The sequence below is a fragment of the Sphaerodactylus townsendi genome, linkage group LG05 (genome assembly GCF_021028975.2).
Source record: "Sphaerodactylus townsendi isolate TG3544 linkage group LG05, MPM_Stown_v2.3, whole genome shotgun sequence".
Classification (NCBI taxonomy): Eukaryota; Metazoa; Chordata; class Lepidosauria; order Squamata; family Sphaerodactylidae; genus Sphaerodactylus; species Sphaerodactylus townsendi.
In genome coordinates, this window is record NC_059429.1 from 1,324,334 (window position 1) to 1,339,519 (window position 15,186).

Below are 15,186 nucleotides of genomic sequence, written 5' to 3' on the forward strand. Positions count from 1 at the left end.
CAGCCTGGAAACCACACAGCACCCCATATAGAATATATTTGTTTGTTTATTACATCATCAGAATATGTTAAGGATCCATAATGTGTTACATTACAAATATTGTATTGCATGCAGGCCAAATTCCCACTGCCGATTAATCCCGGGATACTCACCTGAAATATCCAGGTTTCACAAAGAACTCCCCACGGCTGAACGACCGAACACAGATTCATCCCGGTTCTGGCACTCCCCACCCCCCATCACGTGTTTTTCCCGAACCTCCTTGAATGTGAACCTTTAGAAAAAAAAGTCTCCAATCCAGATCGGTGGGGAGGTTCGGGGGTCTAATGTGGTTTCAAATTTCCCACTGTAGAGAGTGACGCAAATGCCTTCCAGCCAATCAGAGTGCGACGGGCTGTGTGCGATGTGCGCGCAGCCTTTTTTTGTTTCGCGCCGGCTGAGTCTATCATTGTAACGTGTGCACGAGAGAACATTACTTGCTTAAATGTGTGCATGAAAGAACTGTACTCGCTTCAACGTTAGCATGGTTTTTTCGCGCAAAAAACCCAACTTCCCGCCCCAACATGACACAACAGCCAATCAGGGTGAGGAAGAGCCGCTGAGCAGATAGCGCATTGGATCGCGCAGTAGTGGGGATTGCTGCACTGTTTGACAGCGTGATTGAGATGGATGTCCTCATCACACACACGCAAGGGAGGGTGAAACCTCGATGAAAAAGTGCCTTGTTTGAAACCTGGTTGCATCTGTATTTAATTTTCAGCGGGATTCGGCCTTTATAGATAACACAACTGGGTCCCACAAGACCATTTTCAACCTTTGAGAGCCAGACACGTTTCCACCCAAGGAAACCTCAGTGGTCAGAGGTAAACTATGAAGCCTCTAATAGCCTCAGTCTCACCTGTCACTTCCAAAGGTACCAGGTCTTGTTCGTCGTGAATCCCAACCACTACTTCACAGCGATACAGCCCAGCGTCACTGGCCCGGGCAGCCCAAAGCAGCAGCGTTGCATTGTAGCGGTGGTGGGGATAGCCCGGCAGGGAGACCCTCCCTTCATACCCCTTGGAAATCTTCACCACGTTGTCTTTGGCCACCAGCACCGAGATGTCCTCTGGCTGCCCCGTTGCCGACTGCACTTTGCTCCACTTGATGCGCGGTGGGTCAGGCAGGTCGTTGGGGCCAAGTGAGGTGGAGGGCTGCAGCAGGAACAGGCAAGGAAGGGCCACCGGCTCGGCCAGGCCCACCTGGAGGGGCTGATGGTGGACTTTGTTGATCTGGATCACCTTCCCAGTCTCCTGGGAGCCTGCGGGCAAGAGAAGAAAATGAAGACGAAGGAGAAGGAGAAGGAGAAGAAGGAGAAGAAGAGGAGGAGGAGGAGGAGTTGGATTTAAATCCCCCCTTTCTCTCTTGTAGGAGACTCAAAGGGGCTGACAATCTCCTTTCCCTTCCCCCTCTCACAACAAACACCCTGTGAGGTGGGAGGGGCTGAGAGAGTCCTGAGAGAACTGTGACTAGCCCAAAGTCACCCAGCTGGCATGTATTGGAGTGCCCAAGCTAATCTGGTTCATCGGATAAGCCTCCACAGCTCAAGTGGCAGAGTGGAAAAACCCAGTTCTCCAGATTCTCTTAACCACTACGCCATGCTGGCTCTTTGAGGGAGGGGGAAAGGTCCAAACAAGCCTTCAAGCCTTGCCCCAGTTTCTCCTGTGCAGAGAGTCACTCACTCCAGGGTGAGAAATTCCTGGAGGTTTTGTGGGTGGAGCTTGGAGACAGAAAGATTTGGGAAGGGATCTTGGACCTCAGTGGGCAATAAGGCTATAATGGAGCACTGGTGTAATGCCCATTGGGCAAGGTGGGCAGCTGCCCAGGGCATCACCTTGTGGGGGGCATCAAAATGCTGGGTTTGTTTTTGGGTATTTTTAGTTGTTTTCCATTTTGGCCTGCCCTGATGATACCCCCCAGGTTTGGTGCAGTTTGGTTCAGGGGGGCCAAAGTTATGGACCCTCAAAACTGTAGCCCCCATCTCCTATTAGCTCCCATTTGCAAAGCCTTTTATTGGCATAGACAACAGTACAACAATAATAAAAATGGATTAAAAAGCATATACAATACAGAAAATAAATGTTAGGTCGAGAAGGAAATCTACTGGCGTTTGGTAATTTCCAGGAGAGAAAGATCTGCCACTATCATGCAGAGAGAGGGATCAGGGTTGTCCAACAAGAGTAGTGTAATCTAATTAAAATGATGAGATCTGGTAAAGGTAAAGGAGTAAGATTCACATACTTGGATCTGATTTCATTGAATCTGAGACAGTGTAGTAATTGGTGGGCCAGAGGAACAGCTGAATACCATCATTACATGGGCACAATCTTTTAGCCTTTTTTTCTTGCTTATTAAAATCTGCCATGTAACAAGGCATGGGCGTAACATTAAACCTGGCAAGCATTATGGCTCTCCTTTGGGCAAGGGTTTATTAAAAGTATTACAGGTAGTGTTAAGTGGCCCCATTCAAATGGGAGAGAAAAATACAGGGGGGAGCATGTTTTCTTGGCTGCGGTGATTAGAGTTAGAGAACTCTCTCTATCCAATAGTTGATACCCAATTTTCTATAAGCTTCTGAATGGGACAAAGGGCAAAGTGAATCCACTGACAGTCCAATAGAAGAGGCCATTTTTTCTTCAATTATGGGAAACCAGGGGTTGGAATGGAGTGTCAAGAGAGAGCAGAACCCAGTGGACCAAGGGAATTACAGTCCGAGAGAAAATGAACTGGCAGCCAGAATCTAAAAGCCTTCAGCCAAGCGGCTGATTCCAAGGAGTTTTGACCTAGCCTCAGACAAAAAAAAGGGCTACATAGGGCAGGCAATTTGGGGGATTAGCTCCCATTGGAAACAATGGGGGTTGAGGGACCCACAGGAGTCCATAACTTTGGACTCAACAGACCAAGCCTCCTGAAACTTGGGGGGTAGCATAAGGACAGTCTTCTGATGATACGCTGAAATTTTAGTGCTGATATGTCTAAAAATTCCCCCCCTGCACGCACCAATGTCCTGGTGCAAAAAAAAAAATGGTCGTGGTGAAGTGGCCGACCATGGGGGGAGGGGGGGGGGCATCCAACTCAGGTTTTGCCCAGGGCTACAGTTTGCCTCGTTACGCCCCTGTGATGGAGTGCCTTCTGCAAAACAGCCACTCCCTCTCAGGAAACTTATCTGTGTCCTCTAGAGATCAGTTGTGATTCTGGAAGATTTCCAGCCCCACCTGGAGGTTTGCAAGACATGCAATGGCACATCTGGGGGTATAAGAGGGAGCAGACAGCCCAAGGGCCATTTGCCTGGGTCACGTGAGGGTGCATTTTGGCCACCTGCCCCCCATCCCTCCCTCTCCCCCTCCCCACAGCCCAGGTCAGCGCACCCTCCCTGGCCTTGACTCTGCCCCCAGCATGTGCGTTGCCAACTTCGGTGCCACTCATATGGAAGGAAGGTTTGTGGGGGGGAGTGGGGAGTTTGGCAAGGGGCACAGTGGGGGGAGTTTGGCTGGGGGCGTGGTGCGAGGGGGCACAGCACACAGGGCAAGCACCGAGCACCGTTTTGTAAAGGTACTCCACTGGCATTGTAGACTCTTTTGAAGGGGTTATCTGGATGTCCTGGATTGCCAAAAAGATAAATAAGAGGGTTTTACATCATATCAAGCTTAAATTCTCCCTAGAAGTTTGTGACTAAACTGAGACCATTGTAATTTGGTTACATGCTAAGAAAGTGAGGCTCCCTGGAAAAGACAATAAGGCTAGGAAAAGTTGAAGTCTGCAGGAAAAGAGGAAGACCCAGCTAGGAGGGTCCTGACACGATCCTCATGGCGAACCCATATAAACGTGCGCTCCGCCAGCTGCGCTGGCTTTGGGTGGAGCACCAAGTTAGATTGAAGGTTCTTGTACTAATGCACAAAGCTCTAAATACTCTGGGATCTGCATACCTGCAGGACTGTTTCTCCTGGTATGTCCCTCAAACAGCACATGGATCATCAGATCTAACTTACTGGTGATCCCCGGTCACACGCCCTTGAGAAAGTAACAGGTTGGGCACTCCTCTTCTGTGTCCCTTGTGACTCTGCTTCGATATCTCAGGATGGAGGGGGAAGGGGGGAGGGAGCGTTGGGGCATAAAAAGGTGTTGTTTGAAGGCAGTTCTCAGAACTGGCTTCTTTTGCCCATGCCGCTGTCTGCCAATAAAGGCTTCTGACTGAAATCACTGAGTCCAATATTGGTTGCAGATCCGGGGCTTGACATTCAGCCAGTTGAGTGATTTTGTATATGTTTTTGAATGGCCCCACGAACTTATGTCCCAGCTTCTTGCACCCCTACCTGTGCAAGGAAACCCCATTGAATTTCAATTCCTAAATGTCAAGCTATGGATCTGCAACCATTATCGGAGTCAGTGATTTCAGTCAGAATCCTTTGTTGACAGACAATGGCATGGCCAAAAGAAGCTGGTTGTGAGAACTGCCTTCAAACAACACCTTTTTATATTGTGTTATGTTGTTATACTCTGCCCTGACCCCAAAAGGAGAGGGAGACCTATTAAATCTTAAAAATCTTAAAAATTAGATGGATTGAACCTATAAAGGAAGCCGCGGCCTTCAGTTTGCAAGACCTGAGAATGTCTGTCAGTGATAGCATGTTCTGGAGATAATTAATTCATAGGGTAAGCATAAGAGAAGTGACTGGACAGCACAGCACAGAACAGACACCAGTTAACAGGTGTTCAGTGGCCAAAATCAGGTCTCTGCAAAAGCCTCTCTCTCTACCTTTGTGTGACCCCTCCCTAAGGGCAGCCTGCCTCCTGCCAGAGAGCTTCTCCATGGGCTTGGAACATGGCAGTTTCCTGTTCCCCATCATGGCGTCATGTGCTAAAACCCCCCCCTGCAGTCTTGCAGAATCAGATCACCCAGTCCAGCATTTCAGAAGTCCATAAGCAAGGCATGAAGATGGCCAGCTCTCCCCTGCTGTTCATTCCCAGCAATCTGGGCTTCTGGATAGACTACATTTGAGGGTGGAGGTTCTAGCATATTGAAATAGCCATTAATAATGCTATTTTTCCTTTGTGAAACGTGTCGTTTAAAAGGTCATCTAAACTCTTGCTCTTTGCGATGGCTTGTAACAGAGATTTCCGCCCCCCCTCCCGGCAAGCAACAGCTGACTTATTGTGGCCCCTTATGGAGTTTTTAATGCAAGAGACATTCAGAGGTAGTTTGCCATCACCTGCCTCCACATCACAACCCTGGTCTTCCTTGATGGTCTCCCTTCTAAATGCTAACCAGGGCTGACTACGCTTAGCTTCCAAGATCTTGGCTAGCCACATGTTAATTATTGCTAGGGTGTTGTGGGTTTTCCGGGTTGTATGGCCATGTTCCAGTAGCATCCCAGTAGTAAAATTCCAGCATTCCAGTAGTAACAACCCAGAAAACCCACAACACCCTAGTGATTCCGGCCGTGAAAGCCTTTGACAATACCTTAATTATTGTGTTTTTCTTGAAGAAGTTCAAGCTGACCCATTTTGTTGGGGAACTTTGAATATGAATGTAGTAAATTCATAATTTAAGAATCTCAGAAACACAGAGCTGGAAGTGACTCTAAGGTCATGTAGCCCAATTTCCTGCACTATGTTGGAAATTAACAGCTGTCCCCACCCACCCACCTACCAACCCCTACTCTGTGCCCAGAGGAAGGCAGAACATCTCCTGGATTCCTGGATCAATCTGGTCTGGAGGAAAATTCCTTTCTGAACCCAAAGTGGCGATCAGCATTACCCTGGGCATATAAGAGAGGGCCATAAGACTTGGGGGTACCACTTGAATGAATGTCAGATATTTGAATGTCAGAGACTGGCTTACATTATGCATGTTTACCCAGTGCTCAAGGATCCATTAGAGCTGAATAACACAATTGGAAACAGAAGAGAATTTCTACAAATAAAAAGGGTTTTCCTTCATCATTACTGGTGGGGTGCCCGTAAAAGAGGCTGTTTGTACGTTGGGAGATCAGTTCCTGCATGCTTGTGATCGACTTAGAATGCCAGCTCAATAAAGAACTTGAAAAGTTACTTTTGGCCTGGACTTTACTGGTTCCTTACAGTACTGGCACATAATTTGAGAAGGTGCTGGGTCACCCCAGACCTGCCGCTGTGGATGGCCTGAGGGTTGCCAGCTCTGCGTTGGAAAATCCCTGGAGATTCAGAGAGTGGAGCCTGGGAAAGGCAGAGTTTGTAGAAGGGGGGGGGGGGGAGAGCCTCAGCAGGGCACAATGTCATACAGTCCGCTCTTCAAGGCAGCCTTTCCCCCCAGGGAATTGATCACTGTACCGCCTTTGCTGGCCTCTGCAGTGGCCTCGTCAATCAGCAACGTGTGCGTGGTGGACTCCCTGCTCATTCCCCAGACTGATTTTTGGCTACAGCCGGCTGGACCCAATTGGGGGATGGGGAGGAGGGAGGCCAAGAGAAGCAGAGCCGATAGCTGATCGCCCCGGCAGCATCAATGCCACGAGCCACCTGCTGTTCTTTTAAAGGTGACTCTTGGACTCTGGCATCAGTGTGGCCAACTCTCCTATGAGACAAACCACATACGTTGCTGGAATTCTGTAGCTGGAACTCCCTTGGGGTTATTGGGCACAGACTTAAGTTGGATCACAGATGCCATCCTGGGGAAGGGAGGCTGCTGCTCCCATCTCCAGGTGAAGAGTGGGTGTGTCCCATGTGAAGATGGAAAAAGGGCAGGCTGGCTGGCCCCAATCCCAAATCTCCAGGTGGAGATTGGGGGTGGGGTGAGCTCCACTCACCGGCCTTCAACTGTGCCCGTCCTGGTGGGGGCACAGCTCGGGGGCAGGCACAGTGCCTGGGTTAGCCCTGGGCACCGTTTTGTGTAGCTACGCCACTCGATATCCACCAGGACACCCCTAGGCCCTGCCTGCAGGATGGCAGCCCTATAAATCGCAGAGTGGCTTCTGCATGGAGAAAGGATTCGGCTGAGGAAAAGGACTGCATTTTAAGAGAGAAATTATCCTTTTTGTACAGTTTTTTGAAAGCCGTTTTCTTACCACCAAAGCAAGGGAAAGCTTCATCGATACCACTAATTATGCAAAGCCGTTAAGAGCAGTTATCCCCACCATAAACAGCTCAGCGGCACATGGAGCGGCTGCTGGCCTGCAGGCCTGGGGGGGGGAGGGGGGAGAGTGGGATGTGGGGGGGGAGCATCACGGGTCTGATTGGGAAAGGGAATTATGAGAGAGATAAAAGGATCACGGAGAGAAACGTGCGCTGGGGCTATGTGGGCTGGAGGGAACTGTAAATAATGGCTTTTTTTCTTTTTTACTGAGGTGCTAAGAACACTTGAGAGCTTGGAATAGCATCCTTGAGGGCCAGAAAGAGGGAAACAACCATTACTTTAAAAAAAAGTCACAAGAACATCAGAAGAGCCCAGCAGGAGCGAATCAAAGGTCCATCTACGCCAGCATCTGTTTCACGGTGGGGGAAATTGCTGCCAAATCACAGCTGATCTACAGCCGTGGGTTTTCAAGGCAAGAGGAGTTGCGGAGTGTGTGTGCCATTGCCTGCCTCTGCAGGGCCACCCTGCGCTACCTTGGCGGCTTCCCGTCCAAATACTAACAAGGGTTCACCCTGCTCAATTTCTGAGATCTGATGAGATCGGATTAATCTGGAACATCTAGATAAGGAAATTGTAACACTGGTATATAGAATGGTTTATACCAGCGGCCAACAGATACTTATAGGAAAGACCTGCTGGCATTCACAGGTATACTATCTCTGAACAAGGAAGCTCCATTAAATTATTGTGCCTAATGACAACTGACACCCCTGTTCTCTCCTGGAATTTTTGTCTGGGGCATGCCTTAGATTCCAAGTCAGACCTCAAGTGATTGATGGGTACATTGAGTCAAACTAGACTGAAGGTATGAAAATAGGGAAGGCATGAAACTGATTTGATTGGAGCATTGAAGAAGAAGAAGAAGAAGAAGAGGAAGAGGAAGAGGAAGAGGAAGAGGAAGAGGAAGAGGAAGAAGAGGAGGAGGAGGAGGAGGAGTTTGGATTTATATCCTCCCTTTCTCTCCTGTAGGAGACTCAAAGGGGCTGACAATCTCCTAGCCCTTCCCCCCTCACAACAAACACCCTGTGAGGGAGGTGGGGCTGAGAGAGCTCCGAGAAGCCGTGACTAGCCCAAGGTCACCCAGCTGGCGTGTGTGGGAGTGCACAGGCTAATCTGAATTCCCCAGATAAGCCTCCACCGCTCAGGCGGCAGAGCGGGGAATCAAACCCGGTTCCTCCTGATTAGAATGCACCTGCTCTTAACCACTACGCCCACTGCTGCTCCCTGAGGCAGGGAGAGGCATGTCTACATGGGAGAGCAGGCGCTGGTGAGAAAACACCTTTGGTGGGGAAGGGTGGCCTTGTCTGTCAGGATTTTACAGGAGGGAGGGAGGGAGGGGGGGAGGGAGGGAGGGAGGGGGGGGAGGGAGGGGGGGAGGGGGGGCTAAAGCCACCTGCCTGGGATCACATGGGCTTCTGGAAAGATCTCTCTCTTCTTTCAGCAAAAAAGCGGCACATATAGTGGCACTGATAGACTGCACAGACACCCAGACTGAGCGCTTGCCTATATAGTGTAGAGTTTGCCATTCCTATGTTTAGTGTAAATTTATTTTGTTATTTAGTACAGTTCTACAGAACAACACACTGGCATCTCTGTCCTATTGGCAATAAACGCATATGTTGTGTCGTTGTACCTTCAAAGACACCTCCCTCAAAACAAACAAACAAAAAAGGAAAAATGACAGATGCGCCAAATTGGCAGTGAAAACTAACTTTATTCCTGCACTTTTTACATGGACGTTGCAGGTGGCTGGGGGAATCACGAAGCGGCAGAAAATGGCAGGCATGAGTTGCCCACAAAACAGAAGTGAGAGCTCTGTGTGTGTGTGGGGTGTGTGTGTGTGAGTAAAATGTTTCTGGCTCTTTGCACATCAAACAGGAAATGTTTCCAAAATAGCTTCAGGAAAAAAAGACCTGATTTTAAATGAAATGTTTTCAGGAAAAATAAAACGTTTTGCAAACGTTTTAGGGGGGGAAACGGTGCGGAACTCCACCCCAAAATGTTGCATTTTGTGAACTGAAAACGCTTTATTTGTGTTGTGAGGAATCAGCCCCTGTTCGTATTTGGATGGGAGACCACCAAGGAATGCTAGGGTCAAGCTGCAGAGGCAGGAAAGTGCAAACCACCTGCAAGCAATTCTTACCTTGAAAAATAGGGGTTGCCATAAGTTGGCTGGGACTTGGCAGGAAAAACAGAAAGTGTTGCATCAACATAGGATGGGATGTAGGGTTGCCACCTGTGGGTTGGGATGTTCCTGTGGGACCTCAGCAGGGTCTCATGCCATAGAGCCCACCTTCCAAAGTAGCCATTTCCCACCCACCTCCCAAGAGAATTGACTTCTGTTGCTTTGAGATCAGCTGTAATCTGGAGAGGTCTCCAGCCACTCCCATTATGTGGTAAACCACTACTACGTCAATTACTGGAGCGGTGGAGCTCATATGGGAAACCCCTTGGTGGCATGTCAGAACACGGCCCCCAGGGGGACTGGCTTAGGAAAAATGAAGGCCCCGCTGCTGCTCCCCTGCACTGGTGGTCACAGCAATGGCAGCAGGCGGAGAATAGAGATCTCCTCGGATAACCACTGGTCTCCAGCTGACAGAGATCAATTTACCAGGAGAAAATGGCTGCTTTTGAAGGTGGCCTGTATGCAGTGGCGTATCTGCCAGAGGGACATGTGGGGTCAATTGTCCCTGGGCGCCCCCATTAGATCACGTGGGGGTGTTCTTGGCCTGGGTGCTCGGGCCGGGAGCCTGCCACGGGCCTGCTGGTCATCCCTCAGCCTCGCCCTGCCCTGCCCGGCTGCCCGGGACTGCCACAGCTGGCTAAGCCAAGTGGGACGCAGGGGGGCGGAAAGGTGAGGTGGGGGAAGCACCCAGAGCAGGTGCTGCCCCAGGTGCCATCCCCCCGGTACACCTCTGCCGGCATGGCATGACACTGTGCCGAGGTTCCTGCTCTCCACAAACTCCTCAGGCTCCACCCCCAAATCTCCAGGCATTTCCCAACCTGGAGCTGACAACCCTAAACAGCGGGGACTCTGCAGGGAAGTGCCAACATGGGGGGGGGGGGGGTTCGTTTTCACACTGTTTTCTGTCCACTTGTGCTCAGTTCCCCCCATGAAATCCATGCAATTGGTAAATGCCAGTTCTGGGTCAGTTGTAAATAAATGGCAGGAGAAATGAAGGAACAGAAAGCTCAGGAACATGAGTGACAGAAGGTGCACAACGACCATGACCCAGCAAATAAGGGGGTGCGAGTCGTCCACCCCTCATTCAGCACTATCCGCCAGTGCGAAAAAGAAAAAGAACACCATTTCTAGGACGAGAGTGAGAGAGCTGCAGGCAGACGGGAGGTCCGAGTGTCCAGCCCCTGGGGAGATTACTCGACAAATTTCAGCATGATTTGACCCTACCACTTCCCAGCTGGCCCCTTTCCTGCAGAGAAATACCTGGACCACCAACAATTGCGTGCTTTAGGGGAGGCTCCCCATTGTATCTTTGGGGGGGTCACTTCAGACAGTGAGGTGTGTGGAAACACAACCCGCATTTAAACCTTAACACTCTTTTAAAAAAACGGGGAGTGGAGAGAATTGGAGAATGTTTGCTTCAAAGTTCATCCCTAAAAATGAAAAATATGCAGCAGGTGGTAGCCCTTTGGGGAAACGCGGTTCTCGGGTGCGCAAAAATGGACTGAATTTGTCAACCATGGCTGTTATCATATGCCTATTATATCCCTAAGAAACGATACTTTACAGGACAGTACTGCCCAGTGTGCCACGGTTTTCCGACGAGGCCACTCTTCGCCAGGAGGATATTTTGCATCAGAGCTTGCAGAAAGATCATTAAATCAGGTATGCCTGTCTTAGAGCCCTCTCGGTTGCCCTGATCAGCTACAATTTGTTTTCCTCTCGCTGCCTCAGTTTCCCTCCAGGTACCTGCTTGTCCTTTCTCAGTGGTGTAGGAGGTTAAGAGCTTGTGTATCTAATCTGGAGGAACCGGGTTTGATTCTCCACTCTGCCGCCTGAGCTATGGAGGCTTATCTGGGGGATTCAGATTAGCCTGTACACTCCCAAACATGCCAGCTGGGTGACCTTGGGCTAGTCACAGCTTCTCGGAGCTCCCTCAGCTCCACCTACCTCACAGGGTGTTTGTTGTGAAGGGGGAAGGACAAGGAGATTGTAAGCCCCTTTGAGTCTCCAACAGGAGAGAAAGGGGGATATAAATCCAAACTCCTCCTCCTCCTCCTCCTCTTCTTCTTCCTCTTCCTCTTCTTCTTCTTCCTCCCTTCTGTGCCCATCTAAAGGAGTCACAGTGATATGCCACGGTTTAAAGTGAGGCTGGAAGCATCTCCCCCACTTCTCCTGTCTGTGGTTTTGTTTTGTTTTTAATATCCTGCCCTTGGGAGAGTTCTAGAATGGTCAACAGCATTCACCTGTGTTGTCGAAGGCTTTCACGGCCGGAATCACTGGGGTGTGGTGGGGTTTCCGGGCTGTATGGCGGTGTTCCAGTAGCCTTTTCTCCTGATGTTTTGCCTGCATCTGTGGCTGGCATGTTCAGATTATCCTCTAAAGATGTCAGCCACAGATGCATGTGAAACGTCAAGAGAAAATGCTACTGGAACACGGCCATACAGCCCAGAAACCCCACCACACCCCAGCATTCACCTGGTTGATGTTTTTGTGATTGGTACTTGGCTGTTGGCATCTGGACCTCTGTGTCTATGTGCAACTTTCAAACTGAAAAGGGGGGGAGGGAATCCACATGTGTGGTTCGTGACATCAGAGTTCTCTAAGAATCAGATGTCTGAAGGGAAAATGTGCCCTGGATGAGTGGCTGGACAGAGGGTGCCAGCAGCTCCCCCCTGCCCCCCGCCTGTCTTACCTTCATCCTTTATTCATGCCTGGATTCCTGTTACCATTCATAGTTAATGAGCCACCCATGGACGGCAGCCAGAGGCAGGCACTGTTCTTGTGACTCCCTGGATCACAGCACTGTTTGGGAGGTGGGATTTTGTCCCGTTTCTTTCCATGGCTGGATCCATCTCTATACTAATGACTAATCTGGGGAGTCGTATACACTGAGAATAATACAGATTGGCAAGGAATAGACTACAATGACCTTCAGTCTAAAGGTCCAAAAAAGAAGACTGATCGTGTCAGGCAGGAAACGTCTTGCATTTGAACAGAAAACAAACACTTTTTATCACTGTAGAGACATTAAGAAAAGCAGTGCAGGCTAAACACATTCACACGAGCGCTGACATCCACGCAAGCGAGCCCGTCGGCCGGATTCAAGGTGGAACCTCGATATTTTTTAGGCCTCGTCCTTTTTAAGCAGCCTTAAGTCCTTTTTAAGCAGCCTTAAATTCATCTGCTGGAGCCCAAAGCATTCCTGCTGGGACCTCGTGTTGAAGAAAGTCCATCGTGCCATGAGACCAACAGCAGGAAATGAGACACGGAGAGAAGCAGATTTTCAACTGGGCCTCAACTGGGTGGATTTGAACTCAGGTTAAGCAAAAGAAAAAAGTGGAAAGGGCAGCAGAGATTCCCTCCATCCCCTTTCAGAATGGGGGGCAGAGCCCAGGAATCCTTCCTTTGGGATCTGTGTCCAGGGCAAGCTGACCTGCATCAGGCTAGCCTGATCTTAACATAAGAACATAAGAACAAGCCAGCTGGATCAGACCAGAGTCCATCTAGTCCAGCACTCTGCTACTCACAGTGGCCCACAAGGTGCCTTTGGGAGCTCACATGCAGGAGGTGAAAGCAATGGCCTTCTGTGGCTGTTGCTCCCGATCACCTGGTCTGTTAAGGCATTTGCAATCTCAGATCAAAGAGGATCAAGATTGGTAGCCATAGATCGACTTCTCCTCCATCAATCTGTCCAAGCCCCTTTTAAAGCTATCCAGGTGAGTGGCCATCACCACCTCCTGGGGCAGCATATTCCAAACGCCAATCAGGCACTGCGTGAAGAAGTGTTTCCTTTTATTAGTCCTAATTCTTCCCCCCAGCATTTTCAATGGATGCCCCCTGGTTCTAGTATTGTGAGAAAGAGAGAAAGAGAGATCTTGACAGATCTCAGCAGCGAAGCAGGGCTCATCCTGGTGAGTATGTGGAGGGGAGGCCTCCAGGGAACGGCAGCGTCCTGGCGGGGAGGCCAAGCAACCTCTGAACATCTCTTGCCTTGAAAACCCGAAGGGGCCGCTAGAGGTCAGCTGTGACTGGATGGCAAAAAAAGAGAGGGCAGGTCTATGAGTAGGACGTGGGCACTCCATCCCTGAGAAGAGTCACAGCAGGGGGAAATGGTGCCTGGGACAAAATGACGCCCCTGTGCCCCCCGCGCCCTGTGGAAGCTCTGCCCCCCCATGCCCCACTTACCTGAGCAGCTGCAGGTCCTGGGCAGCCTGGCGGGGCTTAGTGGGGCGGGGCCAAGGGGTGCCCGGCTGCAGCCTCCAGCAGGCTGACAGGGCGGGGCCAGGCAAATGAGAGCCCTGTGGGGGCCCTGCTGGGCTGCTCCTTCAGTCTCCACTGGCTGAAGGAGCAGCCTGGCGGGGCCAGGGCTGGCCGAGGGGGGAAGGGGGAGGGATGTGTGGGCAATTTTCTACCCCCTGAAACCAAACGGGGGCCCGCCCAGGGCATTGTCCCCACCTGGCCCCGTGGTAGCTACGCCACTGCCCTGAGGACTAGAAACTTTCACAAAACCATAGTGGCTGCTCAGTTTCTTGGAATGCTGAATTCTGAGCCAGGGATAAGGGTCTTGCTCACAAGGGCAGCTGTGTCTTCTGCAGGAAGTGAAACACCATTTTGCTTGTTTGCAGAGGCACAGCTCTGGAGAAAGACATGTTCAGGGTGGGATATTCATTGGTAAACTGCCTCTGAGTGTGGAGGTTCTGCTTAGCCATCATGGCTAGCAGAGATGGGTAGGATTCTCCTTGGATTTGGGGACCTTTGTAAACTATCAGCTGGCGCCCTCCGTGCGGCAATGAGTTCAACACCTGAAGTTCTCCATGCAGCCTCGTCACTTACCCAAAACAGAGGTGGGCAGGAGGAGACATCCGAGCAGGATCCAACAGCCGACATTCCCCGTAAACTGGACCATCCTTGATCTGGAATTTTTAAAAAGGAAAAGAAAACAATTGTTCTGGGGACGGAAATCATTTGCTCCGTCTGCTGCTGCTGCTGGTGTTCAACAAGGGCTGCCAGGACTGGGTGGGGAAAATACCTTGAGGTGTTGAGGGTGTGGCCTAGGGAGGGAGGGGTTTGGGGAGGGGAGGGACTTCAGCAGTGTCCAATGCCACTGGGTCCGCCATCTATGGTGGTTTCTGCACAGGAAGTGACTGCAAACCGTGCTGCGACTCCTTCGGTTTCTCCCCAAAGGTTGCTAGTGCAGCCATTTCTATAAAACCCGGGTCGAGGGAAATATAACAGGCTGAGCCCATTTTGGGGGAGAGCCCTGTGCGAAGTCCTTCCCCCAAATGGGATAAACAGCTACCTCAGCCTGTTATATTGGGGCTGTGCGGAAACCACCTATGTGGCATCATACCCTACTGAAGTTCCTCCACTCTCTAAGCCCGATTCTCCTCAGGGTCTGTCCCCAAAATCCCCATGTATTGTTCAACCAGACCTGGCAGTCCCATCGATATGTCTCATCTAGGGTTACCAACTCCACCATTCCTGGAGATTTGGGGGTGTGGCCTGGAGAGGGGAGGGTTGGGGGAGGTGTAACACCAAAGGGCCCACCTTCCAGAGCAGGCGTTTTCTCCAGGGAAACATCGCTGTCACCTGAAGATCAACTGCCATTTGGGGACCCCTCCAGCCACAATCTGGAGCACGGCAGCCGCGCAATCCCAGGCCATTGATTAATAATAAGTACCATATTAAATGAATTAAAACATAAAACACATAATTAAAACAGATATAAAATGCCCTATAAAAATTTAAGGCCTTGCCAGGTCCCCATTCCAGACAAGAGTATCGTTCTACTTATCGTTCTACTACGTCAGGATTATTTCTGCTCTGGAGAGGATTTTTTAAAAAACGAAAAAAA

At 50.3% G+C, this 15,186-nt stretch overlaps 1 protein-coding gene across 2 annotated transcripts in view; it reads right to left on the minus strand.

Annotated features, from left to right (window-relative positions):
- NCAN (neurocan) overlaps positions 1-15,186 on the minus strand; it is a 308,547-nt gene that overhangs the window by 291,822 nt on the left and 1,539 nt on the right. For both annotated transcript variants that reach the window (XM_048496292.1, XM_048496291.1), the window contains exons 2-3: positions 14,166-14,245; positions 899-1,300 (exon numbers count right to left, since the gene is read on the minus strand). In XM_048496292.1, coding sequence (XP_048352249.1) covers positions 899-1,300; positions 14,166-14,238 — 475 coding nt within the window. In that variant the 5' untranslated portion in view covers positions 14,239-14,245. The remainder of the gene's footprint in view (positions 1-898; positions 1,301-14,165; positions 14,246-15,186) is intronic.